The sequence below is a fragment of the Etheostoma cragini genome, chromosome 18 (genome assembly GCF_013103735.1).
Source record: "Etheostoma cragini isolate CJK2018 chromosome 18, CSU_Ecrag_1.0, whole genome shotgun sequence".
Lineage (NCBI taxonomy): Eukaryota > Metazoa > Chordata > Actinopteri > Perciformes > Percidae > Etheostoma > Etheostoma cragini.
This window is the reverse complement of record NC_048424.1, coordinates 10,934,716-10,962,277: the sequence shown is the minus strand read 5'-3', so window position 1 is coordinate 10,962,277 and position 27,562 is coordinate 10,934,716. Positions and strand designations below refer to the sequence as shown.

The window sequence follows — 27,562 nt, the reverse complement described above, 5'->3', positions numbered from 1 at the left end:
ACACACACACACACACACACACACACACACACACACACACACACACTGTATTGACAGCCTCATAGAGCCACATAACTCAGTGAGGCTGTCTTGTAGGAAGTGGCTGCACAATGAAATGGCCTCGTGTGTTTACGTTGACGGGTGTTGATGACAGGTATAAATCTGTCCCCCATGAGGACAACAACAGCCCGACACTTCCGACTAAAGGCGCGTCAAGCATCCAGCACAATTTTTCATTTTTGTCACTAAGCCAAAAAAATAATCCTTAGTGTTACTTGTTCAAAATGTAAACGGCAGGTCAACACAAAAATAGAAGCCAAGAAGTCATAATCCAATCAACAAGGAAGCCTATATCTGTGTCTATAACGGATTCGTTGGGGGGGTAAATGGATTGATTGAACTGGGCTTGATATGTTGTTAATAACGGCCACTGCGTGTTAATCAACTTTAAAACATCTGGATCGCTTACCAGAATAATCAAACCTTTTTTTGAGCTTGTAAAGCAGCACACTGCTGCAAAATGGATACCAAATGTCACCAGGATAATAAAGGATTTATTTTGATTCACATAGACAACATAGGAGAAATATTTATACATGTTTGCAGAAAAAGAAGACGCACATGTATACAGCCTAGTATTACATTGGATACCGCTGTGGGAGAGAGATGAGTGGAATATGAGCACCACAGACACAATATTGTGATCGAAAAGATCAGCCTACTGGGAAATTAACCCCCCACCAATAAGCATTTAATGAAAGACTGAGGTCGCTTTAATAGGCAAATTAATCAAACAGTTTAGACCTACTCAATGTTGACATATCTTAAAGAGAGTTGGTATTGATTGAATGGAGGATTCAGCTTGGGGTTTAGAAGAAACTCAGGGACTTTAATAAAAGTCGTTTTAATGTTAAAAATGATTTTATTTTCAGATATTTTGGAATGTTTTATGTTATTGTATTGGTCTGTAACAGGGAAGAGACCAACAACTCTACTGAAAACGTTATTCATTTAAATCACACGTGTTGTGTGTTAAAATTATCACCACAATCGACAAAAGGAAAACACAAACAAAAACGTTGTTTTATCGGATTTAGCAGGGAGGACGTTTACTAACGAGATCCGTTCGTTGTAAAGGCCTTTATAGTTTTTTAAAATTATGAATAACATTTTTGAAGCAAAGTCACTTGAGATGTCTGTGTGGCGTAAAATATCCAAAAGTGCAGTTGGTTGAATTTTTGTAAAGTTATTAGGTTTCATTATAAAGTCATTTTGACATTTTTTGGGGCTTGAAGAGAGAGAGGGAGAGAGAGGGAGCAAGAGAGAGAGAGAGAGAGAGAAGGAGAGAGAGAGAGAAGGAGAGAGAGAGATGATAACAGCTGGATCTTGATCACAAAAGTCTCTCACTCCTCCTCTCTCATGTCCCCTCTCAGTTTTATTCTTTTTGTCTGATGGTTGCTTCACTTCTTGGCAGATCTGATTGTATTAAGGACGAGAGAGCTTAGCGGATTGTATTAAACTAGAGCCTACAGGCTAGCCTGTTTTGCCTTAATACTCCCAGTCCTGTGCGGGACTTCATCCACACTACTGTATCCCTTCTATCAACACGGATGTAAAGCTTCAAGGAGTGGATATGTATCAGGGCATAATGACAACCAACCACGGTCCCTCTTCCTATGAGGCCGGATTTCTGCACAACGCCTCGGCGGGCACCTCTCCGGTTTATGTGCCCACTACCCGGGTCGTCACCCCCATGATCCCGGCGCTACCCTACCTCCAGACGCCCGGTGCGTCGCAGCAGAGCAGCCCCGGATCGAGCCACTCTGCCTGGGCTCAGTCGTGCTCCGACTCGGTGCCCTCATACAACCACTCCCCGGTGTCTCCACGCTTCGCCTTCTCCACCAGCCCGCCTCTGTCCTCCGGGGTGGCCACTGTCCGGGAGACGGCTTCATACAGCAGCCCGTTAAACATCTCTGGCAACGGGAGGGAGCACTACGGCGCGCGGAGCCTCAGCGGGCCGTATCACAGCCCCTACCCGGCCTACATAAGCCCGAACGTGGGTGGAACTTGGCCGCCGTCTCCCTTTGACAGCCCGGTCCTCCACGGTCTCCAAACCGGCGCTTCTCATGGCACAACCCGGCATCCAAACATAGGTGAGCAGCAGGAAAATAAGGGAACATTGAAATATTGTTGTATATGTATAGCCTATATGTATATATGTATATATGTATGTATATGTAATATATTCAAATGTCATGCTGAACATTTTTCCCTCCAATACAATGTGTTTTATGAAGTTCTGTCATTCAGACAGAAAGTTGGAGAATGTCAAACTTTTAGCTTCACTGTCACTACAGGGAGAAAAACGAGAGAAGCACATTTTATTTATTTATTTATTTATTTATAGCTGTCAAAAATTAATGAAGAGCAGCTTAATGGCTATACAAAACATGAACGAGATGAAAGGTTGTAAGAACTATGGAAGTTAGATGTTTCTTTTTCACAGAACAGGATTCTCTTAAAAAAGAAAATATCGACTATGGGCCGAAATTATACGCAAATCTTTTAAAAATAAACTGTTACTTCTGCATGTATAGCCTATTGGAAATAATCTCTCAATTAAAACCCAGTAAAGGCAGTAAGCCTTTTAGTTGAAAAAAAAAACACTAAACACACCATATTGCACTAAAATAAATCATTAACCTATTATTTAATATTACAAATAAATAAACATTATAATATATTAATACAACATAACAATATTGCAATTAACACAAACTCTGGTAAACGAATCATTTAGACGTCCCTAAATAAAGAGACAAGTTTAAATTTCAGCCCAGTTTTTTTTTTTCTGACAATGAGGCCTTATTATTGTTCATCAAATTTCTGCTGAACGAACATTTCTAAAACTTCGAATTTAGGCTAAATGCAGCAGGGCTTGCATGTTTTGATTTTATTCATAAGTATTTGAATAAAACAACACAGCAACTGAAAATAATAACGAATTTAAGAAAGTTAGGCTGCCACGAGAGATCGATCATCACTGTGATGCATTCAACGCTGCATGGCTGCCACCTTCTTTAAATAACACATGTTCTAATCTCAGCAATGGATTCTCACGACAGGTAGGCTAATATGAAATGGAAAGCCCTTTTTTTGTTAGACCCAATAACTGTGTTATGTTTGGCTACTTTCACCCTAAAACAGTTTATGAAATTAGTAAATTTAACCTGATTAAAGTGTGAGATTGTGTGGTGCGTTGAGGGTCTTGTAGGTGATCGCTGCTTCTCTGCATTATCACGTTTATAAGACCAAGTCGCCTGTTACTTTTTTTTTTTAACTATAGACCTACCATGCTATGTGCTTCGAAGTGACATTTTACACGTTTAAAAGTAAGAAAAACGTTAAAAAATCAAAGTCATTAAGGGAAATTCAGTTAATGTATTTTGAATTGAAAAAAGACATGGACTCCATATAAAAGGCTGCATTTTTAATTCAAGAGGCGATTTAAACGAACTTTTATTTGCTTTATAAATAAAACAAACCAACAAGCCATATTGGGTATTATGAAAATTAGCCTAAAGATTAATTAGGCCCAGGCATAATTAGCCTATGCTGTTAATAGCCACACAATATGACAAACATGTTTTGGCTTATTTTCATAAATCAAATGCAGCTATTATTGGAGTGATATAAATGAATATTTAACTGACCTGAATGGATACATGCATTGATAACACAGTTTATAGGGATTGTGGTTTATGAGCACTGTTTGACTGAGGTCAGATTTTAGTTAATTTAAAGTGTGTGTGTGTGTGTGTGTGTGTGTGTGTGTTTGTGATCTAAGCAGCAGTACAGGACTCAGCTGAAAACTCAAACCTTATAGTGAGGATATAGTGGATCCTTTTTCCTTTTTGAAACAGCTGTCAGGAGGAACCATTACCTGCTAACTTTATGCCCCTGCAGTGCTGAACGTTAAACTGGCCTAAAGCTGCAGGTTGCAGTGTCGGCTGTTCTGGATCATATATATCGCAACATATTGATTTTGCTTGGGTTGTCATTTTTTGGATGACTTGCACCTTGTGTTGTCTACGTTATGGGTGTTGAGTTTATTGGACCTGTGTTTCTTCGGACATCTAAACCGTCTCATTCACTCATGAATATATCCCCATTTCAATATTATGTCATTTTAAATTCCTCATTTACAAATATTATCTTACTCTTTGTGTGTCTGACTGCACTTTAAATGCTTTGTGTTGTCATGTCAAGTTTCTTTATATAGCACATTTAAAAGCAACAGATGGGTGCTTGACAAAGAGATTCAATAAAACACAAGAAAGATCAAATAAAAACAGACCTAAATATGAGAATAGAGGTGAATGAAAAAAACATAGAAAATCTTGATGCAATCAGAACAAATACAGCGTTGCATAAACAACAAAATAAAATAGAAACAAACAAAAACCAGAGTGCAGTAAGGTCTTCGGGATGATTAGGAGGCCAAAGAAAAGAGATGGGTCTGTCGATGGGTTTTAAAGGTGTCAGTGGAAGGGGAGATCTAACTGTTAGAGGTATATTATTCCATAATAAGTGAAGATGCTCGATCACCTTCAGGTTTTTACTGTGTGCGTGGAATGGCGAGCAGTGATTGATCACCAGATGTGAGGAGGTGAAATAGGAGATGATGAGTTCAAAAACGTAACCTCTACCGATCCATGCAGTTCTTTAAAAACAAATAAAACAATCTTAAAATCAATTCTGTACTTCACTAGCATTTGCTGCTGCATTTGGAACAAGCTGCAGGCGATATGTAAAGCTGACTGACTGATTCGGATTATTTATCAAGCCTAAACGTTCCCTACAAGGCCACCTCTTCTATCTGTGTGATGAAGAAAGAAAAGGATCCGCTGTGCAACAATGTGACAGATAACAGCATTGATCCCCACTGACCTCTTCATCTGATTACAATCCTACTCAACTCACAGTACATAACCTGTTTACTCACCGCTTTTCTTCAGTAACAACTTCACCTCATTGTTTCACAATCACATCAAATTAAATCCAATCTAAGTGTTTGGTGAAGTGGCATTCATCCGTGCAGTGAAAGTCTCTCTATTGTTCTGTGAGCAGGGGAAAGGGGAAACTCCCTCAGCTGTGAACTGATTTACTTTTTCTTCTCAGTCAATGAAAGATGGAATAAATCACATGATAATTCCTTTAATGATCCTTGTCAGTGATAATTAGCATACTATGTAGCTTAACTGAGCAACTTTAGAACACCTATGAAAATAATTTATATTTAAAAGCTGCTTAAATCAAGTTAGCAACTCTTATTCTTCCAGAGAAGCAGCCAAATTACTTTGATATTATAAATGGCGTGTAAACATCTTTGTTAAAAAGGTTTCATCAGATGTTTGTCTCATTCTGCCTTGATATGAGCTTTCTTTCATAAATGTAATCTTGCTTGACCCTCATGTTGTCCTCAGGTCAAATTGACCCGTTTTCCTGTATCAATGTTCTTTTTAACTACCCAATTGTAATTACCCAAAATAACATGATTGATTCCAACGTTCTTTGGCAAATACAGATCTCTACTTTCATTAATTTCGTGGTGTCATATTCAGTTTTACAGCATTTGAAAAATGGTTTTGAAAAAGTATTGAGTAAAATTTAACATATTCCAGTCTGTGATTATCCCTCAACATGCATTCCTTTACTTTTAGTTGAAATAATTCCCAATTTCTTCTTTTCCAACTCAAACATTAGGTATAATTTCTTTTAAATTAGGTTTATTGACCATAAATTCCAAAAATAGCTGTGAAACTAAAGTTAATAAGTTAGTGTTATGTAGTGTTGAAAATGTAAAAAAAGTGACAAACATAAAAAAAAAAGCATCAAAAGTGTTGAAAAAAAGGTACAAAAACCTAAGAAAAAGTTTTAACTTTTAACAAAAGTGTTAATTTTCAATTTTGGCAGGAAGACACAAGGGTTATTTTGGAAAAGTATTAAATGTAACCAGCTATGCTGTTGCTTTGACCACAAAACTATTTTTAGTATTGATTCTTTGGATAAACATCATGACATTATATCTGTTAGATCATTCTGATTGGACCCCAGCAGTGCTGAAAGGTAAACGTGTCTCCCTCACACAAAGAGCCTGACACCTGTGTTAGAAAATAAAAAATCACCTGATGACTTTAACTGTTCACCAGCATTCGGGTAAACATCGGTGGAAAAATATCAGAAGATTTACTAAAGTATATATTTTAACCCTTGTGTGGAAATTTGACATTTTAGTCCCTTTTTCAGACTTTTTTTTTTAGTTTTCACTAATAACATTATAACTACTATTTGAGTTAAAAAACAGAAATTTTGAATTATTTTGACTAATAGTTAAGATCAGAGGAACACACAGATGAGTTTACTCAGAAATGAAAGTGATCAATTGTAGTTGCAAAGAGCATTGTATAGAATTTGTGGTAATTTGGTTAAAAAGAAGCCCATGTTTCAGATAGAGACATTTTTCAAAGGGATCACATTTGAAGCCAACATGAGGGTTAAAAAGCAATGCATGTAAAATGCATAAAACATCAATAGAATAGTTAGATTAAGTAAATACAGGTAAAATTACCAAGCTGTAAAATACTCAATTGCAAGTAAAACTCTTAAAAACTGTAATCATTAGAATATTATTACTGATGTTTTCATGTGCATGTACATTGAATTTAATCTTGGATGGAGCTGATTTAAACTATTTCATAAACAGTTTCATTTACAAAAAAGCATCATGTTTTATAGATTAATCTTGTTTTTTGTCTGCAAAACAAATTTGTAACTACATCTGTCAAATAAATGTAGTGGTGTAAAATGTGCAATATTAAGTAAGATTCTCAAGTTAAGAACAAGTACCCTTAAATTTGTACATAGGTACAACATTTAAGTATATGTACTTAATTACTTTCCACCATTGGGAAAGGCCCCTCTATTATAATTAGCTAAGTAACATTTTCAAATATTTTGATGTCATGTCTTTATTGAAGCATATTTAAGTCTTGAGTGACCACAGCTGCCAGACAGAGTAAAAAGGTCCAACATCAAAAGAAATATTTATGTAGAATTAAAAAAAAAAAGACAGTAGATAAAGCTGAGTAAATAAGCTTTGTTACTTTTAAATGTTGCCACTGTATTCCCTCATAAACTGCCAACCTTGTGACATATAGAAAAACACGATTTTGCAGAGCGTTTTTCTCCACATGTGTCCCAGCTGTTATCACCTATGTTCTCTTAAAGCGCTGGAAAACAACAACCTCCATTTAGACAGACATGGACGCATTGCAGTGTTTCTTTTGTGTATTGTCTTGTGTTGCTGTGTTGTGTTGGCTACAATTGCCTGGCTCAAGGTTAGCTTGCCCTACTCGCTGTTTTGCTCTCAGCCTTGGAGGAGGCCTGAACATGTATCAGTTGGCTCTGCAGCGAGGGAGAAGCAGATGGAGGCCAGATTAATGCCATCTGAAGAAAAGTAGTTATGCACAGTGAAACGTACAGTTAAAAACAACAACATGATCTGATTTAAATGTGGCTTTTTGCAGTTAACATGTTGATGTTTTGAACGTTGCCTCAATCTATTCTCAGCATAAGCTCATAGCAGCTGATAAATACTGTAGCCTGTGTTGTCACATCATCATACCACGGATTGATGCCTCCTTAGCCTGAATGGCTCAAAGTGGTTCTCTGTTCTGTCCAACGTGACAGAGGTGAGATGAGTGAGGATTATAGTTATGAGATGTCATGCTAACTGAGAGAGAAGGAGAAAGGCATATGAAGTGGAGTCGTTATATCTACTCCGTCTCTTGTTTCCAGCGGGCTCTTTATCTCACGGGGAGCTGTGAGATAAGGAGGGAATCCAGGCTGCTGGTGTGTGGGCCTGTGAAACTGTAACCCGCTCCTCCTGCTGGTGGAGAGATACCACTGCATTTGATAGTCAGGGTGAGACAGTGCAGGGTTGTGCAGAGTGGAATGATTGTTAGTGGCATTACCTCAGCTGGATGTTCAGTTTTCTAAGAATCATAGAAATTAGCTCGGTGTGGTCTTTAATACAAGCTAAATATGTGTAACATGTGGAAGTTATGTAAAGTCTATTTCATTTTCATTGCAATGTGTGACAATGATACTAAATTGTCATCACCAGATTTACCAAGTTACTGCTAAACACTATTAATAAATCAATAACTTCTCAGAAAAATAGCTGTGGCTTCAACTGGACCAGGATGGATTTTTTTTAGCTCATCCTGTGCAGTTTTGAGAGTTACAGAAGGTATTCTAGCTCATATAGTATTGTATGATCTTTGACCTGATGTTAAAAAAAATTACACGACAGAATCAAATGACTGTTTGATCCAGATCAGGCTCAAGGAAAAAGAAAAACTGATGTTTTAGCGTATCATATTCCTTTCTTGTCATCCTCCTACAGACCTGTTTGATGACTTTGCTGAGGGGCGAGAGTGTGTGAACTGCGGGGCGATGTCGACCCCCCTCTGGAGGCGGGATGGTACCGGCCACTACCTGTGCAACGCCTGCGGACTGTACCACAAGATGAATGGCATCAACAGACCTCTCATCAAACCTCAAAGACGACTGGTGGGTGACAGCAGAGCACTTTGGTACTCTGTACCATTCAGATGTTAACTACTGAGGTGTAAATGATTTCCTTTTTCTCCTTTTTTAAAATGATGGCTCTGACATGTTATGTGCTCCAGTCTGCCTCCAGAAGGGTGGGCCTGTCCTGCACCAACTGTCACACCACCACCACCACTCTATGGCGACGAAATGCAGAGGGAGAGCCGGTCTGCAACGCCTGTGGCCTCTACATGAAGCTTCATGGGGTGAGAGAGAGGGAAAGAATGGAGAAGGGGAGGAAGAGCAAGTGCATCTCGGATTATGTTGAAATCTTGTATATAGCCAGTTGAAAACACACTTTTTTACTTTAACTGATCATAGAGACTTGTGTCTTTAGAATTTGGTAGAAAAAATGGACTAGTTTGGAGGACAAGAGATACTTTTTTGCCATCTCTTTTTTTCCTTTGCATCTCTGAATGTTGACCTCAACTTACTAAAAGAGCATTTTCACCCTTCCTCCATGGATTCTGCACTCACTTCAGCCTGCTGTTGTTGACTGATTCCTTTGTCTTTGGGTCCTGACAGGTACCACGACCCCTGGCTATGAAGAAAGAGGGGATCCAGACCCGTAAACGCAAACCCAAGAACGTCAACAAGTCCCACACTGGTTAGCTTCAAACCCACATCGCTTATATTTACACTCGTATGTATGTATGCATGTAGGCATATTTATTAGATATGCAGGGGCATATCTAGTCCATATCCTAGATGTGTCACTTTCTGGATTGTTCAGGTGCCATTGGAAATTGGAAAAACAACATTTGAACATAATGTACCATCCAAATAATTTCCTTCCTGAGGATATTTTGCTCCTTGTGCCACTTAGCGGTGCCCGAGATTGATTGTGATTGGTTTAAAGAAATGCCAATAAACCAGAATGCATTTGGCCAGACCCTCCTCCGCAGCTCTATGGCGGAAGGTCTTGCAATGCGAGACTGGGACGTGGCTGAAACTTACTAACTAGGACCATTTACACGTACATGCCCTCCTGTGAACGTGTAATAACCTCAGCTCCTGTGCTCCACAGGGACCCCAGGCAGTGAGACTCCGGTCACGCCAAGCAGCACTCCCCGGGCCTCCAACACCACAGAGGAGCCTCGCCAGATAAAGACGGAGCCGGACACTCACAGCTTGTACACACAACATAGTGCACATGCACAGGTTGAACACCTTTTTAACTTGAATTTCAGAGAATTTTTACTTCCAAAATTTGTTTCAGATTCAGTGGTTATGATGACAAAAAAAGGCACATTAAATTCAGCTAGAACCGTCTAATAAGCCCAGAAAAGCATATCACCTGCAACAGACAAGAGTTCAACTACTGTTTAGACATGATTATAATAACCCAAATTCTACAATATTGAGTCCCATTTTGCACTCTTATACTATATTAACATGACTCCCACATGCCAAACAATGGGATAGAAAAAGGAAACGATTAATGTCCCTGTTTTTTATTTTTTATCTCAATGTTAAGTGGAAGGAACGGAAGACAGATTATATAACTTCCAATATGGGCCTTCTCACCCTTTTCTTCTCTATCCCTCTAGATTTCAGCCTTGCCAGCCTACATGACAACTCAAAGTGGGACCATTCCTCTCAAGATGTCCCCTGGGGGTCACGGTGGGTCTTCTGGGTCCAAAGCTGAGCCCTGGAACAACCTAATCCTGGCCTAGAAGACCTAACCAGCATCTCAAACAATAGCGATAAAACTCTCCTGAGAGACAAGTCTCTGCAGAAAGCTGACTGACACTCTAGCTGCAGATGTTTCTGCACAGCGCCTTCAGTGCAATGCTCCGGGACAAATATGTGGGCGTCACACAAGAAATGGAGATCATAAACAGAACTGCACAGATACTGTGTGTTCACTCACAGCAATGGATGGACTGAACGGAGTTTGAGTAGCACTGTGATTAGACACCCAAAAACTGCAACAAATCTACCATGCCAGTGCAGGGGCATTAAGTGACTGAAGCTATAACATGAACCAGAAACAAACAACAGTGATGTTCAGACTTTATTTCCCTGAGTTATTTTTATTTCAAAATAATTGTCTTCATTTTCATATTAATATGAACAAGTTGCCAATGAATGATGGACACACACACAACAATCACAACAGCGCCCTTCAAAGTCAAACGCAGCACCATGGAGCAGCAAGTGTACGTAAAGGTTCAGTTCACATTAATAAGAAAACAACTATGTATTTTCACACTCACAAGGGGGAGGCCTATTTACTTGCATGGCATGCAATGTAGGTGAAGGAAAACTTATTTTTCAAAATCTCAATAGCTAGTCTCTTTACAGAACAAAGGATGTGGCGGTAACTTAATAATCCACAGACCTCAATGTGATCAGTGATTTGTATGTTTGGTAGATGATTCCAACTGTGATGAGTCTTTGGATTATTCAGAGTATCCAAAGCACTTTGCTATTTTTATAAACCTATAAAGGATGTCAGTTAATTTGCAGTCAACTTAGCTGTTATAGGCCGACTCAGTCTGAGCAGCAATATCTCAAAATGGAAACGGATATGTATGTGAATTAGGATTCGGATGAACTGACCCTTTAAACATTTCACAAACTTGACATTCAATGATTCCAGTCATTTGTATGTGATGCCATTGATTTTAATGCAGAGGTGTAATTTCACAGTACATCAAATTTTACAAAGAGTAGATAATCATGAGCATCTCTTCCTTACTTACTGCAAGAAAGAATTGCTCGAGACATGATCACTCATCAGCACCAGAGATATGACCTCAAACATACATGATCTCCCACTTTGTTTCAGGACAGTTGCCTGAACGGCATGGCTTTCGATTTAACGTGAGTCGGTATTGACATATCTATGAAAAAATACATCATAAACTACCTATGCAGCCAAGTTAAGTTGCACATTATGAATGTAAATAGAAGTAATGGCACATAGCTCCCTCTGCTGACACAAGTGCAGATGTGCGTCCATAAAAAAAAGCATAATCGTCTTTAATCCTGCTAGTATTTATTAGTAAAAGGCTATGCCCTAAACTACTCAATCATCTATCCATTATCTATTAGCTGAAGGTTGTTTGATAGACTTTATGACAGTGTATTGTATCAAGACTGTACAGATTGTTAAATACTTCATGCTTTGATTTTCTTATGAAAAGCATGGAGGGCTGGGGCAACATGTGGTGATGTCCCACATTTGCATTAACAAATATATGAGCATATATGTAAAACTCCACTCCAATATAATTGTAATACACCATTTGTGATATTTTGTAAGTAAAGACAGAGTGAAAGATGTGGATATGTGGACTAGCACTACCTGATGCCCTTCCTCTGTGTGCAACTGTAGCTCTACTGAGGAAACTAATAAAGACAAAGCATTTTGACATAATTCCAATGTTATGTATGACACAAAAGTTTGGCGTCATTCATTTCACTTCAATTGCACACCAAACGTGTGAAACATTTACAGTTGCTTCCTCATCATTTGGCAAAGAGTTGAGTTGTCAGAGAACTTGTGGAGCTTCTGAAAACTGCATCCTTCCAATTTCTAAGTATTCTTTTGTGAACATTACAATATCTTTGATAAAAAGCTGGACGGCACATTGATTGAAGTCTTCAGTCAGCTTCTCCCTGACGATCTCGGCATATTTGTCCTGCACCATCTCCTTCCAACACTGTTGAAATGTGAGTCTCATTTGATCCTGGATGACGTCAGATACTTGGGAGCTAAAAGTGTAATGAAAAGCAAATGCGCCACCCTTGTCTAAATATTCCTGAAAGCTTCCACTTTTTTCTGTAAGCAGAACTCGTGCAGCCTCGATCACAGTGTCCGCCTCACGTGTGCAGATTTTCTTCTCCTCTTCTGGTTTGCTTTCAAAAATGCTATGCATACTTTTGAAGTAACTCTTCCAGTCCGACCCCTGCACACTGTTTATCAAAGAGAACCTTGTAGATCTCTGAAGGAATTTGACATCAGAAAACAGATTTTCACACAAAGGATTAAGATCAGCCTTTTCAGCTGCTTTGACAAAGTTCTCATGGTCCTCAACCTGATCGATACTGTTCACTTGGCTGTAGTTAATATCCCTGAACAGATATTCTTTAGTTCCTTTGAAGCCCCAGTTTTTCATATAACCAATATGAGTCTTTACGCCATACACGCTCCACCACTCCTTAGCTTTCTGAACCAGGTTCAGCATGCACGGATCCGTATTTCTAGCCAAACACGGACTGTTCATGGTGAAAACATACACCTTCCAATTCTCTGAGACAGTCTCTGACTCCAGAAGTTCCTGGGTTTGTTTTATAATGATGTCCTCGCTGTGTTCTCCGTTGTTGTAATTAGGATAATAAGGTCCATACATGACGACCTCCTCCTGTTTCTCAATAACGGCCCATGAATGCTGCTTATCTTCTGCACCACATTCCTCAGTGAAGTCACGGCGAAACTCCAAAAATTTCTTGTTAACCGACTCATTGAGTAAAATGTCATTGGTGGCTTGTCTGAACTGGAGATGCTGCAATACTTTCTTGACAGAGTTTTGTGTGTCAGCCCAGGATGATATCTGGTGGAAGAAGCTCTCAGTGTCCGGCAGGGGTTTTGACCTTCCATTCACACAGGCTTCAGGTGTGCAGGGACGCCCCCAGCTCGCCCTGGAACACAAAGTTTGGCTGAATAACTCAAACCACTGAATGTAAACAGGGTGGGATTCAGGAATACTTTTTGAGACTTCTGAATACAAAGTTCAGTTGGAGACGTGATAAGAATTTGTTGTCACACTTTTATTTTATCACATTTTAAACAAATAGACATTTTGGTAAATTCACTGATTTGCTTTCTTGCAGAGAGGTAGATGAGAAAGTAGATACCACTCGTTTGGGCATTAAATATCACTGAGATAGACTTAGACTTACACTTCTCTTCATTGATCCTTTTGGGATGACTCCCGCGAGGAAAGTGAAAATTCTAGCAGCAGTTTTAGCAAGAAAAAAATAGATAAAAAAAGACTGTATAAAGACAACGAAATAACAGTAATAATAATAACATTAAGAACATTTGTCAAATAAAGACAAAAAAAGACCATAAATTATCAGAGTGTCATTGTTGAGTCCGGTGTTAAAGTGATAAAGTGACCAAGTATTACTGTAAGTCCAGGTGTGTATGTATGTATGTATGTGTGTATGTACTGTACACATGTACTGCATGGGTGTGTGTATGTGTTGATGTATTGTTTTGTATTGCCCTCTCTGGCCTGTTTCCTCCTCCCCCCGAGTGTAGAGTCTGATGGCATGAGGGACAAAGGAGTCCTTGAGCCTGTTGGTCCGACACTTGGGAAGGAGCAGCCTTCCACTGAACAGGCTCCTCTGATATGTTTCAACAGCAAGTAGTTGGTTAGCTAAGCTTTGCATAAAGACTTAACTGAGGAAAACTAGGCTGGCTCTGTCCAAAGCTAACAAAATCCACCTACCAGCACCTCTAAAGCTCAATAATTAACCCATTGTATTTTGTTTTTTCAATCCGTACAAATATTGAAGGAAAAAAATGACACATTTTGGTTTTGACTCCAACAAGTGACTGGAAGAAACAGTCAAGCCAAGGTAGCCAAGAAATACTAATAGGCAAAATGAAAGGCAGATTTCGTTACCTTTCGACAAGGCCAAGCTAGCAGTTTCCCCGTTTCTAGTCTTCGTGCTAAGCTAAGCTAACTGACTGCAGATTCATTTTCAATGGAAAGACATGACAGTGGTATTTTCATCTAACTCTCTGCAAGAAAGCAAATAAGTGTATTTCACAAAATGTTGAACTTTTCCTTTAAGATCAGATAATTTACTTTTTTGTTAAAATAATCTTTCCAAAGGCAACCATAAACAGTAAATGCAAATCAGGCATGTTAAGTGTCCATTCTATGAGCATATTTCTAGGGCTGAAATACTGGGTGTGCCTGTTTTGCTGGCTCTTCTTCTTTGTCAGAACAGAGCTTGGGGGAAGAGGGTCGTCATTAGTTCCCTGAGCCACACATGAAGCCACTCATTAAGCTCACTATCTTCCAACAGTCCTTCTCTTTTTGCTGCACATTTCCACACACCCATACACGCTTACATGACTGAGTCCACATTCTTTTGTATATTTTTGTACTTAAACATGCCCATTTTGTACTCGTAAACTTGTTTTTGGCAGCCTAGGAGCAAGGCTGTAACATATGGGACTGAAACATAACAACATATAGTGTATGATATGACATACGGAAATACGGTTACCTCGACATGTTTCTGACATTAATAATATCAAGAGGAAGTAAAACTGTGGGACACCTGAAATACTCTCTGTCCTGCATTTTTCCCATTGCAACACATTGCTTAAGACAACAGTTCCACCCCATATGATGCACACCACAGTATATACTGTAACTCTTTTTCAGCCAGTACTTACTTCCGTTTGGCATGCTCTGTGTCTCTGTCAGTCTCATATCTGTCCAGCAGAGTTTTCAGACTGGTCAAACATTTCTTCGTGTACAGTGGAGGCTCGTTTTCATATCCATTTAACAGAGATCGCTTCCGACTTAACCTGAACAAAAACAGACTGATTATCATGTAAGATCAGAGAAACCAGTATGTACGTGTCTGTACAGTGGTTGTTAGAAATGAACCAAATACTGTATAGCTTTGTGGGACATCTGTAAACAACAGTAGTTAATGGTGTTGCTAAAAGAATACATTAATTTAAGCAATGTTTCAGCTATTTCAGCAAAAAAGAAGGTGAAAGAAAAGTTAGAGACAATCAGGTTGAAAGGAAACATCCCTTCACCAGTCCTTTACAGTTGTTGTCAAAGTTACAACTGAGTTCACTCACGTGGTAAGTTCCATCCAGACTCCTCAGCCCTGGTAATTTAGGAATCATTCAGTTAAAATGTGGCTCCTCTTTTCTTTTGTAGGGCCAATCATTTAGTTGTCTGCTGATTACAAGAGACTCTGACAAGCAATGCTCCACGAGCGACAGCTGAATGGTTCCACTCCCAACAAGTTGACTTATTACAACAGCTTATGACTTTCAACACTGAGCTCCTCCTCTTGGTAATGCTCTCGGCCATATAGATATCATCTTTCGGGAAAACTGTTGACGTTTTGCCCTTTTCAGCCTAGCCAAGCGAGTGTCATCAACTTATATTATATTGTCCGCTACGCTTTTTCCAGTTTGGCGAGTTTAAATTAGTTTAAAAAGGAAAAAGAGCTTTTCTTTGGAAGTGCAAGACATGTTAGTTTTGCCTCATTGAGTGAAAAGAGTAGAAGACTAATGACAATGTATGAGATGTTTCTGGTTCAGTGCCGCACATACTGTGCAGGAGGTTGCAGATTCTTTGTGTTTGAAAGTGTTAAGACAGTGTCAGTGTTAAAACAAAGGCATGTGCGCACATATTAGGAGGAGACTGTTGCGCCATGCAGAGTAACAGGTTAGACATGATCTGTCTGGGTTCTGACACAGTAGCCTTTCTGCGTGTTCAGGTAAGACTTCAAACACAGGATTTCACTTTTATTCAAGGTTTTGAAATAAAATGTCTGAATAACTATTGCATGGTTCACCATGAAATTTACGTTTGATGGCATTTGTGGTGCCCTGAGGATGAACCCTGACTTTGGTGATCCCCTGATTTTTTCTTTTGCAACACCATGCAGTTTGACATTTTTCGAGTAGTACTTGAGAGATTGCCATCAAATTCATTGCAGACATTGAGGTCCTCCTCAGGGTGTTTGAATGACTTGTCATTTTAAGATCATCACCAACATTATAATTTTCAGTCATATAAAGTTCAGTCTCACAGATTTGTAGTCTTGTCAATGCCAGAGAGAGAGAGAGAGAGAGAGAGAGAGAGAGAGAGAGAGAGAGAGAGCGAAAGAGCTAGAGAGAGCAAGAGAGAGAGAGAGAGAGAGAGAGGTTGGTAAGACGGTGCAGTTATGTTCCCCTCTAGTAAAAGGAACACTTTTAACTTTCTTATCCATAAGTGGAAATTCACTATGTTGTACATCATCTGATTAGAAGGCAATCACATGATGAATATATATGAGCGTACTTCTCTACATTTTAATATTGAAACATAACTTTCATCATGACTCCATTCCATTTAACTGCCTCAGTGAGCATGGGCATTAGCAGGTCCCTCAAACTGGCAAACCTAAATGGAATGCAGCCATCATTAATTGTAATTACTGACACAAGCGGTTTTCCTGCCAGTACAAGTTAAACATGTCTATTGTAAAATCAATTCAAACCGCAGCTACTATGTTGCCTCCTTCCCAGATTAAGAGATGGTCACGGAACCACCACGCAGGAGTAAGACACCTCTCCTAACAAAACATCCACCCAGATCAATAGGCTCCTGTAAATATGTTGAGTTAAATTGTGATGAAGTTGTAACATTGTGTTGAGTTGTGTAAATGAGTTTGCTGTACCATTGTGCTCCTGATGCTTTTATCCCTTTATGTTTAACTTGGTGTTTATAATATAGTTAATGTTGTGCCAGTTATTGCCAATTTCCTTTTATTTATATGTTATCTGCTTTGGTAATGAAAGCAATGTATTGTCATGCCAATAAAGCTCTTTAAATTAAAACAAATTGAAATTGAGAGTTGAGAGAGTCTTTCCTGATCCGGTCTTGGATCTTTGATGCCACTAAACCTGCTGATAGGATTGCTTCTGTTGGCACACACACACACACGCACACAAACACACACACACAGAGCTGACTTCAGCTTTCTCGACCTGCTCAGAAAAGGTGTCAGGATGCTTACAAATTGTCATTTTCTCACTTTAAAGTACATTCCTCACAATTAGTACTAAAACACAGTTGTGACCCAGCCACATTTATTTTACGCTACAGTTCATGCTCTCTGTTGATTGTTGTGGACTCACTTTGGTAAGGGGTTCATTTCACCGCAAACCTTTGATGTCTCATAGGAAGTAGAGCACATTGGCATGCACTACACTAATTAGTGTATGCGAATTAGCAGGGTTGTAGTATTGTGCATGCTGGCGCACGGTCACATGGCTTACTGGGCACTTAAATAGAACAGAGCCATGTTAATGTCATTAGTTGCACCTATGCTTTCCATAGCAAGTTAAAGGTCTGCTGTGGAAAAAAATGACCTGTTTCTCAGAGATTTTTTCCTTGACTTTGTGTTTTGTGTGTTGTCTTGCATGTGTGTGTTGTCAAATTGTTTGTTAACCTGACCCCATACACAGGCTATATTCAGCCAGGCTTTAATCAGTGAATTTGATGGTATAACATACACTCTTCTTCTTTCTTTCTACGTGGGTGTCTATGTGCACCCATTGCCACAAGCTGTATTACTGTAAAATGTCATTTGTCAATATTTGAAATTGAAAGAGTATTATTGATGTCTGCAAACGTGCATTTATGTGTGAAAGTGCAAGAAAGAGAGAGAGATAAAGAGCTGTTAGGTCTGGGCGTATGCTTGCATGCTTGGATTTCTTCTACTGACTTGTTGATGCTACTTGGCAATGAGGCAGCTGAGCTTAACTCACCAGGCTTTACTTATAGTAGGAGTTAAGACACTTAGTGAGGCCTTATTTTAACTCATTTTTAATTAAATGTTGTTGTTTTTTCCAGGCAATTCATCATGTACTTAACTTTTTATTACAAGTTCCTAGTCTCCTCACTTTATTTGTGATGTTTGTTTATTTACATATTTGCCATTTTTGTTAAAGTATATTGTACTTGGTAGCTACGTTTTTTTGTTTGTTTATAGCTTTAAAAAAACAAGGGTACACATTGCCTCACAGTCAGACAAAAATGCATAACAGACTAAACATCCTAAATATAAAAAAAATTATTTAAAAAACAGATCATGTTTAGAAATATGACTTAAACCCCTATCTTTCGAGATGATAAATAACACACAGTGTGTAAACACACTAAGAACCCAACCAACTGGTGATCAGTCCCAGGACTATACAATTTCAATGCTTTCTATTAGGATAAATATCGGACCAATCAGAATCCGCGCTCCACTGACAGTTCACCGAGGCGGGGCATCACACCAGACGTCCTAGCCACTCATTGGACACTGAGCCCTATGCCCATGACTCGCCAACCAATCGGAGGCGTCAGTCGATCTGACGAGACTTGTGACTGAAAGCCGTGTTCTCTTCCCGGTGCTGCTGCTGCTGTGTCTCGCTTTGATGGGGAACGTCGCTCCAGGTTTACACATCAATTCGTAGCCGACAGCTGAACATCTAAAGCAACATGGACATTCTTAAGTCACTGGGCCACCCAGAAGAGATATTCAACCTATTTAAGTTTAAAATGGGGGGATGCAAAACCGTCATGCCAAAGTTGGATTATGTGAGTAAACTCTGTTTTTGAAAATACACTAAGAATAAACCTGTCATTTGAAAATGAAGACAGCAGAAACATGCGGGTTGGATGCATGGTTGCCTTTACAGATGTGCCTTTCTAATGACGCAGCACATAATGTTTCTGTGTAACAGCATAGCAACACGGCAGCCCGTCGGTCTAACAACCAGCCTGCATTGTAATGGATTGAGCTGGCTGTACCTATGGTGCTGTAATTTGCTCTTTCGTGAGCCGATGGAAACACAGTCAGCTAGTTGGACTAATCAGATCACTCACTAATGTTTTGGGCCAGGCAGGGAGATGTGCATTGACTTGGGATTTACGTTACATAATACACTTGGAGGGTTAAACGCAGGAAGAGATGCAGTGCGCATGTTTGACGGTTAATCCCAATGTTTTTAACCGCATTGTGACCCGGAGGGAAAGAGAGAGGTGTGCTTTGACCAGTCAGTCTTTAAATTTGCCTTCATTTTGGTTGGCAGCATTATTACATGACCCAAATAAAAGGTTAACAAGTGCATCCAAGCATTGTGAACCTAATCCTATTTAGGTAATCAATATAGTTTTTCAGGATTGTGTTGGATGCCAGATCTTCTTAATTGAGCGCATAGCTCTTCAAAACAAACTCACTGTCCTGTAGAGAAAAGGATGTCTATGTTCAGACGGACTAGGCTATATGCTGCTACACTACCACAGTGCCAACCCAACCCAGCTGCGCAGATGTGCATTTACTTACTAACATTAGATGTATTGGTAACAGTTGAAACCAGGGTTTTCTTCTCTGACCTGGTCAGATTTTGTCACCTGATCAAGAATATGGGCCAAAATTGTCATGCAGAAGTAGCCTGATTCAAACCTCTAATCATGTTAATTCTCATCCAGCTCAAATAGATCCCAGTGATTTTACAATAACCTGCATGCTCTCATCTTAAATTATGCAGGGCTATGGGATTCACTGTAAAACATTCTGGCCATGATCCAGCTAACTATTAGTTTCACGTTATGTATTGTAACAATTACAAGAAGCAGCTGTTGGCATTGACAGACTGGTCATCTGGAATTTGGGCACATGCCAGAAGGCCCTCCCTCCTATGAACCCCTCAGGGCCACTACTGATAATTTGTCTTCAGTTGATTTTGATAAGTTGTTTTATACATGAAGGCACAAATATTCAAGTTTGTACTGCAGCAAGGTGCGTGGAAAGATTCACTCGCAGTTCCTCATTTCCAAACTAGGTTATTGACAGAAATAGAGCCGGTGTGTGGCAAATGCCAGTTTGTTTTTTTTATCCCAATCCATCACTGTCTGTTGGCAATACACATCTTAAATCCCCGGCTCCCTCCAACAATGCTCATTAAATAGGCTATGTATTGAAAAGGACATCACACAAGTAAAATTGAGACATATATAGGTCTGTCAATATCCCTGCAGTTCTGCAGGTTTGGAAGGACTTGTTGCACTCCCAGAAGGATTTTAAACCAGCTTTGAAGAACCAAAAGAATTCAGACTCATCTCATCATCAACATTGTAATCTAGATTCCTCAGTGATCCAATCATGCAGGGTACTGCTTTTGGACAGTGTTGATAAGATTTTGTTGATATCAGTCGTTAAACAACATCAAAGTATAGCCTAGCAGGGTTTTTTTTGCAGGTTGCAGGTTGAAATAAAAATTCTTACACTATTCTTTTCCCTGCTCATGATGATGATGATCACCAAGAGGCAACATTAGGTAATTACATAGCCTGCGCCGAACTACTAGGCTATATATAGGCTACTATTTTAGGCCTATGTGTTTTACATTCAAAACACTAAAGCCAATAATGTTCAGATTCTGTTCTGATACAGAAATGTATTTTGGGTTTAGCAGCAGTCGCGGACGTTTATTTGCAATTTTAACAGGTAATAAAATCGTAGCCTACAGCTTTTAGAGTGGGAGGGGCGGAGTAATCTTCATAACAACAGATCTATAAACGCTGTGCACAGACCTTACTCTACTAGCAAGGACGTGGGAGACAGTTTTAAATCCGGTGGAGAGCTTGATTTAGCTCTACCAGACGTCTAGCTAAACGTGTTTCACGTTATTCGACCCCTTAACTCGCCTGTCCTCCACATGTTTCAAATGTTCCCCACCAGCCGTGGCGTCGACACGGACAGAGTCGTTTTGTAGCTGCGGGCTCGGTCGTACCGTGGTTATTTGTATGGCTGGAGTATGCTGCAAGTGTCCAGTCTCTCTGTCCGTGTTCAAGCGCTCTCTCTCGGTAACGCCGCGCGGCTGCGGGACGCCTCGGTGCCTTCTACCGAGCTGGAGGCTGGGGGAGCGGGGCCTGCAGGAGGCTGCCCGTCCATGCAGTGCCCTCAGACCCGCAGGCTTTTACCGACAAACGACGTTCTTTTGTCTCTTTTGCCAGGAGTCCATGAGTTTGAGTCTGCGGACCTGCTATCTGTACCTGAACCAAACCAGCCGGAGTTTTGCAGCTGTGATACAAGCGTTGGACGGGGAGTTAAGGTGAGTAAATAAAAGCTGGCTCCAGGTGAGGAGGCGTGTGTCTGCGTTTTCTTCCCTAAAGTGCAGAACCAGGGGCGTTGGCTACGGTACTTCACGTTTCTGCAGCACTAGTTCTTCTATGTGTGAAACATGTGCAGAACGTGCTAAACAAAAGATACATTGAAAACAAATATGTATAACGTTGAAACTACTAGCGATTGACAGAGGCCTACTGGGATTTGGCTCCCTTATGTTATCTGGTGCATTTGTCTCATTACTCCTAAAAACTGTCCACAAATGCTAGTATGACCTGTGGAGTTGCAATTATGTCTGGGTTTGTGTCAGGCACTCAGAATTTCTAGACACATAGGCCTATTGCATAAGATTTCTTATCAATAGCTAACTAATTCAATAACAGGCAGCAGCCTTAATAAACCAAAATGTACTGCTGTTCATGGCCGACCAATTCAAATGCACATCGTTTGTTTCCTTAATACTGGAGAAAACATGTATCTACTCTCTGTTGCTTACTGTTCCAAAGGGAAGTACTGATCTGAAGATCATTAGGATACATTAGGCACATTATACAGTAACATGTTACTTAGGGCTGCAAATAACTCAATAATGTTTAATCTAAAGATATTTTTATGATCACATGGTTTATTTTTTAGTCTATCAAATGTCTGAAAATAGTGTTAAATGTCCTTTATTTTTTCCTATAACCTGAAGATGATATCATCAAATAGATTATTTTATCTAACTAGCAGTTAAACCCCCCAAAAACTATTTCATAGTGATATAAAATACACTGAAGCATCCAATCCTCGCACTGGAGACACTGGAATCAAGTGAGGAAAAATTACTTACAACATTCATTACATCAACATTGTAGCTTATTTATTTAATGTTCACTCATGCATAATTAATAATGACCAGGTACAGTGTTGGAAATAAAAGCTTTTAATGCAGCCATGCCGAAGCAGATTTAATGTGTCTATAAGTAAAAGTAACGTTCAATCACCAGTAACAGATGAGTGTGTGTGGCCCAATTCTCCTGGTGACCTGCAATGACCTGCAGCATGAATTCAGAAGGAAACCGCTAATATTACAGGCAGGGATGTCTGCTGCTGCTGCTGCTGGGTCGCTAAGTTACAATCACCTCAGGTCATAACAGTCAGTAAAGAGATGGCAGTTTGTATATTAACATCTTTAGTGTGTGCATTTTATCTATCATTGGTCAAAGGGAATCCTCTACATATATTTTTGAATCAATGACAAGTCAGGTTTTCACATGTCTTCCTGATCCAGGCATGCAGTTTGTATTTTCTACCTGGTGCTGCGAGCGCTGGACACAGTCGAGGACGACATGACTATCCCTCTGGACAAGAAGGTCCCCATGCTGAATGATTTCCACACCTACCTGTACCAGGATGGGTGGTGCTTCACAGAGAGCCAGGAGAAAGACCGACAGGTTCTGTCGGATTTCCCCACGGTCAGTAGCACTGCATGGTGGTACATATGGAAGGGGTGTAGGCAGGTTTGTTAGGCTCTCCAGGCTTTACTGATGCAGGTTCTTTTTAAAGATAGAATTACAGATAAAATGGCAGCAGTCCGATTCTTTTTGTAGTTTTTACACAATAACAGATGATGACCGGGTTTAGTTTGTCAGTTTGTTGTCTAATATCTGTGATGGTATTTAATATAAAAGTCTTTGTCAGTCAGATCAAAGACAGTTCTAAATAATATCAGTATGAAATCAGTAACTATAATCTTCATGTGTACTTGCTATCCAGATATCACTGGAATTCAGAAACCTTGCTCAGCAGTACAGAGATGTCATCTCAGACATCTGCCACCGGATGGGAGCAGGAATGGCTGACTTCTTGGAAAAGAAAGTGGGATCCATGAAGGAGTGGGACCTGGTAAATGTCAACTTTGTATTACTATTGTGTTCAAATAACATTGAAATTGTTGGACATATAACGGGTGTAACAGGAGCATGTGTTTAATTTCCAATAATTGGAGTCCTGTCAGTAGAAAAAAAAATGAAAACAATCAGTGCTGCCTACAGCGTGTTCTTCCGCTAGAGTTAGCACCCAACAGGCTTAAACAGGGCAAGTTTCAAATGTGTTTTTAGCTTCTGTGTTTTTAGCCTCTAAACATGTTAAAGAGCCTAGCCATGTGCAGTGATTCCTTCCGAGGGAACACAGCAAATCTGACTGCGGTAGATGCGACAGAAAGGCATAAAAGTTGTGTTAATCCATATCTCTGTTTATTTCCTGATTTCCGGTGAAGACCACACCAGTCGGTTGTCAAACTCAGACAATCCAATATTCCAAAATGTATTTGTTACACTCACAAAAAAAACGATTTGCCATGGTTACGTCCATAGTAATGACTATGGCTTTAACCGGACACCACAGTGGCGCCAGGAGAGCTACAAGAGTTCAAGAGGTCAAGAGCTATGGCATGTGCATAGGTAACTAAGCAACCGTGGGCTCTTGAACTTTTGACTTGCTGCAGTCCGCCCTCTACACTCCTGTCTCTGCCTATTTGTGGAACAAATACATTTTGGAATATTGAATTGTATGAGTTCGACAATCAACTAGCGTGGACTTCATCGGAAAGAAGGAAATAAACAGAGGTATGGACTCACACAACTTTTAGGCCTTTCTGTCACATCTACTGCAGTCAGATTCACTGTGTTCCCTCGGAAGGAATCACTGCACAAGGGTAGGCACATGTAATGACATTTTGAACATGTTGAGAAGCTAAAAACACATGTAAAACTTGCCCTGTTTAAGCCTGTGGGGTGCTAACTCTAGCAGGAGGATAACATGGTGTAGGCAGCACCGATTGTTTTCATTTTTCTCTCTACTGACAGCGCTCCACATTTACAAACAACAGAGCTACGTGTTGGAATCGACCAGAATTCTCCTTTAACTACACAGATCTCTGGCACAGTTTCAGGCACTGTGAACTACTATATGTCATTATTGAAGTTTATCCCTGCAGCCTCTTTCTGTCTTAATGTATTCAGTCATCCTGGTAGTTTAATTTTGATACCAATTTTCCTTTACCATGCACTGTGGGCGGCTGTGGCTCAGTGGTAGAGCGGTTGCCTGCCAATTGGAAGGTTGGTCCCTGGCCCTGCAGGCCCATGTTGAAGTGTCCTTGGGCAAGACACTGAACCCAGAGTTGCCCCCGATGCTGCGCCATCGGACTGTAAATGTGTGTGAGTGTTTATCTGATGAGCAGGTGGCACCTTGTACGGCAGCCTCGGCCACAGTGTGTGAATGGTGAATGGTTCCTGTACTATGTAAAGGTGCTTTGAGTAGTTGTTAAGACTAGAAAAGCGCTATTACAGCCCATTTACGTGTAGAACTTCCTCTAAACCCTATGACTCTTTCAACACTGTATAAATGTTAAATTGGATAGCACAGTCACTGTGTGTATCCAATCATAAGCTGGTATTTTGCCATACAGAACATGTCACGCTGGGATAATAACAGTTGATGCCATGTTGTCCTGTTTCATCCCGCAGTATTGTCACTACGTGGCGGGTCTGGTGGGTATCGGTCTGTCTCAGCTGTTCTCTGCGTCCCAGCTGGAGGACCCCGAGGTGGGGCGGGACACTGAGCTGGCCAACTCCATGGGCCTGTTCCTCCAGAAGACTAACATCATCCGAGACTATCTAGAGGACATGCAAGAGGGACGTGCCTTCTGGCCACAAGAGGTAAGAACGCATACCTTTGCCGTGGGTGTGCGTGTGTGTGTGTGTGTGTGTGTGTGTGTGTGTGTGTGTTGATGCAGTAGGGGTGCATTGAAGTGAACTCACTCCAATTTAAATATTTCCTCACATTTTATCAGCAGAATTTATAGATTTGTAACACCCTGATATTATAGACTGATATTCTGTCTCTATAAAGTTTGCAGTATGGAGAGGAGGGCCACACATGTCAGTCATGGGTTCTCTTAAGAAAACAAGAAAGCAGAGGGAGAGTAAAAGAAAAAACAACAGGACTCCTGCTGATCTGCTGACTATTGAATAAAAAATCCCAGACACAGTACCAGATGTAATGTGTTCATATTGTGTGTCCCTGGGCAGGCTTGGAGTCAGTTTGCAGGTCGTCTGGAGGACTTGGCCCAGCCGGAGAAGCTGGAGTCGGCTCTCTCTTGTCTCAACCTGCTGGTCACCGATGCTCTGCGACACGTCCCGGATGTTATTGCCTACCTGTCCCGCCTGCGCAACCAGAGTGTCTTCAATTTCTGTGCCATTCCACAGGTACGCCCTGATTCATTACTTATTTGCCTTCCAGCAAACACAGTGATTTAATTGGATTTATGTGACATGATATTTGAACAGCATATTTTCAGTTAAATATTCAGAAAAGGCTTGACACACTTTTCATACAATTTTGTCAAGATATTTATTTTCATTTATTATTCATTTTAAGATGTGTAATTTCCTCCCCGTCCAGGTGATGGCAATAGCTACACTGTCGACATGCTACAACAACCCCATGGTGTTCCAGAGAGTGGTGAAGATCAGAAAGGGACAAGCAGTCACACTCATGATGGAAGCCACCAACATGAATGCTGTGCAGACCATCATCGCCCAGTACAGCCAGGAGGTGGGTGCAATTTTTTTATTTTCATGTTTGATCTCCTACTTCCACCTTATTGCTGCACTTTAACACAAACAATATCGCTCTCCCTCTCTGCAGATTTTACAGAAGGTCTCCCACACAGACCCGTCGCGGGACAAGACCCTGCACGTCTTGGCACTAATCCGAGAGAAGTCCGCCCTGTCACAGTCTAGCCTAGCGTCCAGGACCCACCACCTGTCGCCCATGTACCTGTCTGCTGCCATGTTGCTTGCCGCTCTCAGCTGGCAGTACCTCAGCACCACTGCAGCACAGGCACAGGGCACCGGGGACATGCAGGGACAGTGAACCCATTTACCTCCACCTTACCCGGGGCCCACAGACTTGGAAAGCCCCTATGCCCACTCTGGAGGTCCGCTTCTCCTCTGACCGAAGGAATCTAAAACACTTCCTCCCACTTTGCCCTGTTTCTTATCGCCGTCACAGGACCATGGATATATTTAGTCCATGGAGGGGTATAGCAGGCCGGACTGTGTTTGATTGTGATTTCTAGTAGTGCATCCTGCATCTGGATACATTATTTACACACAGTGTTGTGTGGTTATACTCACCAGCATAAATGGCTCATTCAAACCATTTAGGGTTTTGTTTGATGTAGGGCGTTTTGTTTGATGTTTATGTTGATTGTGTTCTTTTTTTTATTATTATTTCAAGATGGAAAATGTATTCCCCAAAAGTGAAAAAATGCAGAGTACATGATACTACCAATTTTAGGATTTTGGAGAACAAAGTCCCCAATCACCATTTAAGTTTTTGTCTCAAATCTTAGTCTTCATATTTTCCATGTCATTTTAAAGCTATCTTCATATTCCACTTGGTTTGTTTCTACACCGGAAACACTCCATTTCACACCAATGAAAGTACTGTTACAGTGGACTTTATAGTAAACGTGCTATATGTTAGCATAGGTGATGTGGACTGCATCTAATCACTGTAGAGCTTTATTTCAACAATTTGATGTTTGTGTTCTTTCTGTTTCAACTCTATAGGAAAAAAAATAAAAGAACAGAGCATTTCCAAGGTAGTCTTGACATGGACAGTTTAAATGAATAAGGGAGAACAAATATAATTTCCGGAATTAAATGCAATTAATTAAATGCAATTAATAGCTTAAGTGTCCTTAACACAGCTTTGGGGAGTAGAAAGGCTATAGCACAGAGTAACCTTGTACAGAACCAAAGGAGAGCTTCAAACATTGCTATGTAATGTGACATTTTGATTTGTACATATTGAACAAATAAAGAAGAGTAAGAATCTAAACAGTCTGAATGATGATTGTGCATGCAACACAAGTCATGCTTTGGTTTACAGCCTGTTGATCAGCGGGGTTAAACTCAATGAAATATTTTTAGAGATTTCAGTAAAA

General features: G+C 40.2%; 3 protein-coding genes across 7 annotated transcripts; 2 read left to right on the top strand and 1 right to left on the bottom strand.

Moving 5' to 3' along the window:
* Nucleotides 1-1,408: 1,408 nt before the first annotated feature.
* gata4 (GATA binding protein 4) lies at nucleotides 1,409-12,041 on the top strand. The gene is made up of 6 exons (XM_034900530.1): nucleotides 1,409-2,153; nucleotides 8,471-8,637; nucleotides 8,757-8,882; nucleotides 9,202-9,283; nucleotides 9,704-9,837; nucleotides 10,227-12,041. The coding sequence occupies exons 1-6, from the start codon at nucleotides 1,634-1,636 to the stop codon at nucleotides 10,350-10,352; spliced, it is 1,155 nt and encodes a 384-aa protein (XP_034756421.1). The 5' UTR covers nucleotides 1,409-1,633; the 3' UTR covers nucleotides 10,353-12,041.
* A 30-nt stretch (nucleotides 12,042-12,071) lies between these two features.
* On the bottom strand, nucleotides 12,072-15,713 carry LOC117961677. 4 transcript variants are annotated; one of them, XM_034900527.1, is made up of 3 exons: nucleotides 15,524-15,713; nucleotides 15,104-15,238; nucleotides 12,072-13,344 (listed from the first exon to the last, which is right to left on the bottom strand). In XM_034900527.1, exons 1-3 carry the CDS (start codon nucleotides 15,535-15,537, stop codon nucleotides 12,177-12,179), a joined length of 1,317 nt encoding a protein of 438 aa, XP_034756418.1. In that variant the 5' UTR covers nucleotides 15,538-15,713; the 3' UTR covers nucleotides 12,072-12,176. The 4 variants fall into 4 exon arrangements, with proteins under 4 accessions (XP_034756418.1, XP_034756420.1, XP_034756417.1 ...); XM_034900529.1 differs by having other exon boundaries at nucleotides 12,072-13,326; XM_034900526.1 differs by having other exon boundaries at nucleotides 15,104-15,253; nucleotides 15,524-15,688.
* Nucleotides 15,714-18,777: 3,064 nt separating this feature from the next.
* Nucleotides 18,778-27,456, top strand: fdft1 (farnesyl-diphosphate farnesyltransferase 1). 2 transcript variants are annotated; one of them, XM_034899760.1, is made up of 8 exons: nucleotides 18,778-19,031; nucleotides 21,453-21,550; nucleotides 22,838-23,021; nucleotides 23,323-23,451; nucleotides 25,074-25,265; nucleotides 25,638-25,814; nucleotides 26,011-26,163; nucleotides 26,257-27,456. In XM_034899760.1, the coding sequence occupies exons 1-8, from the start codon at nucleotides 18,933-18,935 to the stop codon at nucleotides 26,482-26,484; spliced, it is 1,260 nt and encodes a 419-aa protein (XP_034755651.1). In that variant the 5' UTR covers nucleotides 18,778-18,932; the 3' UTR covers nucleotides 26,485-27,456. The 2 variants fall into 2 exon arrangements, with proteins under 2 accessions (XP_034755651.1, XP_034755650.1); XM_034899759.1 differs by lacking the exon at nucleotides 18,778-19,031 and having other exon boundaries at nucleotides 21,073-21,550.
* The last annotated feature ends 106 nt before the right edge of the window (nucleotides 27,457-27,562 follow it).

Coding starts and splice junctions, on each gene's coding strand:
- gata4 (XM_034900530.1), top strand. CDS start 1,634: ATGTATCAGGGCATAATGACAACCAACCACGGTCCCTCTTCCTATGAG. Junction 8,638..8,756: donor TCAAACCTCAAAGACGACTG/GTGGGTGACAGC, acceptor TATGTGCTCCAG/TCTGCCTCCAGAAGGGTGGG. Junction 9,838..10,226: donor AACATAGTGCACATGCACAG/GTTGAACACCTT, acceptor CTATCCCTCTAG/ATTTCAGCCTTGCCAGCCTA.
- LOC117961677 (XM_034900526.1), bottom strand. Junction 13,345..15,103: donor ACAGAGCATGCCAAACGGAA/GTAAGTACTGGC, acceptor TGAGTTATTCAG/CCAAACTTTGTGTTCCAGGG.
- fdft1 (XM_034899759.1), top strand. CDS start 21,243: ATGGCTGGAGTATGCTGCAAGTGTCCAGTCTCTCTGTCCGTGTTCAAG. Junction 23,452..25,073: donor CCATGAAGGAGTGGGACCTG/GTAAATGTCAAC, acceptor TTCATCCCGCAG/TATTGTCACTACGTGGCGGG. Junction 25,266..25,637: donor GTGCCTTCTGGCCACAAGAG/GTAAGAACGCAT, acceptor GTCCCTGGGCAG/GCTTGGAGTCAGTTTGCAGG.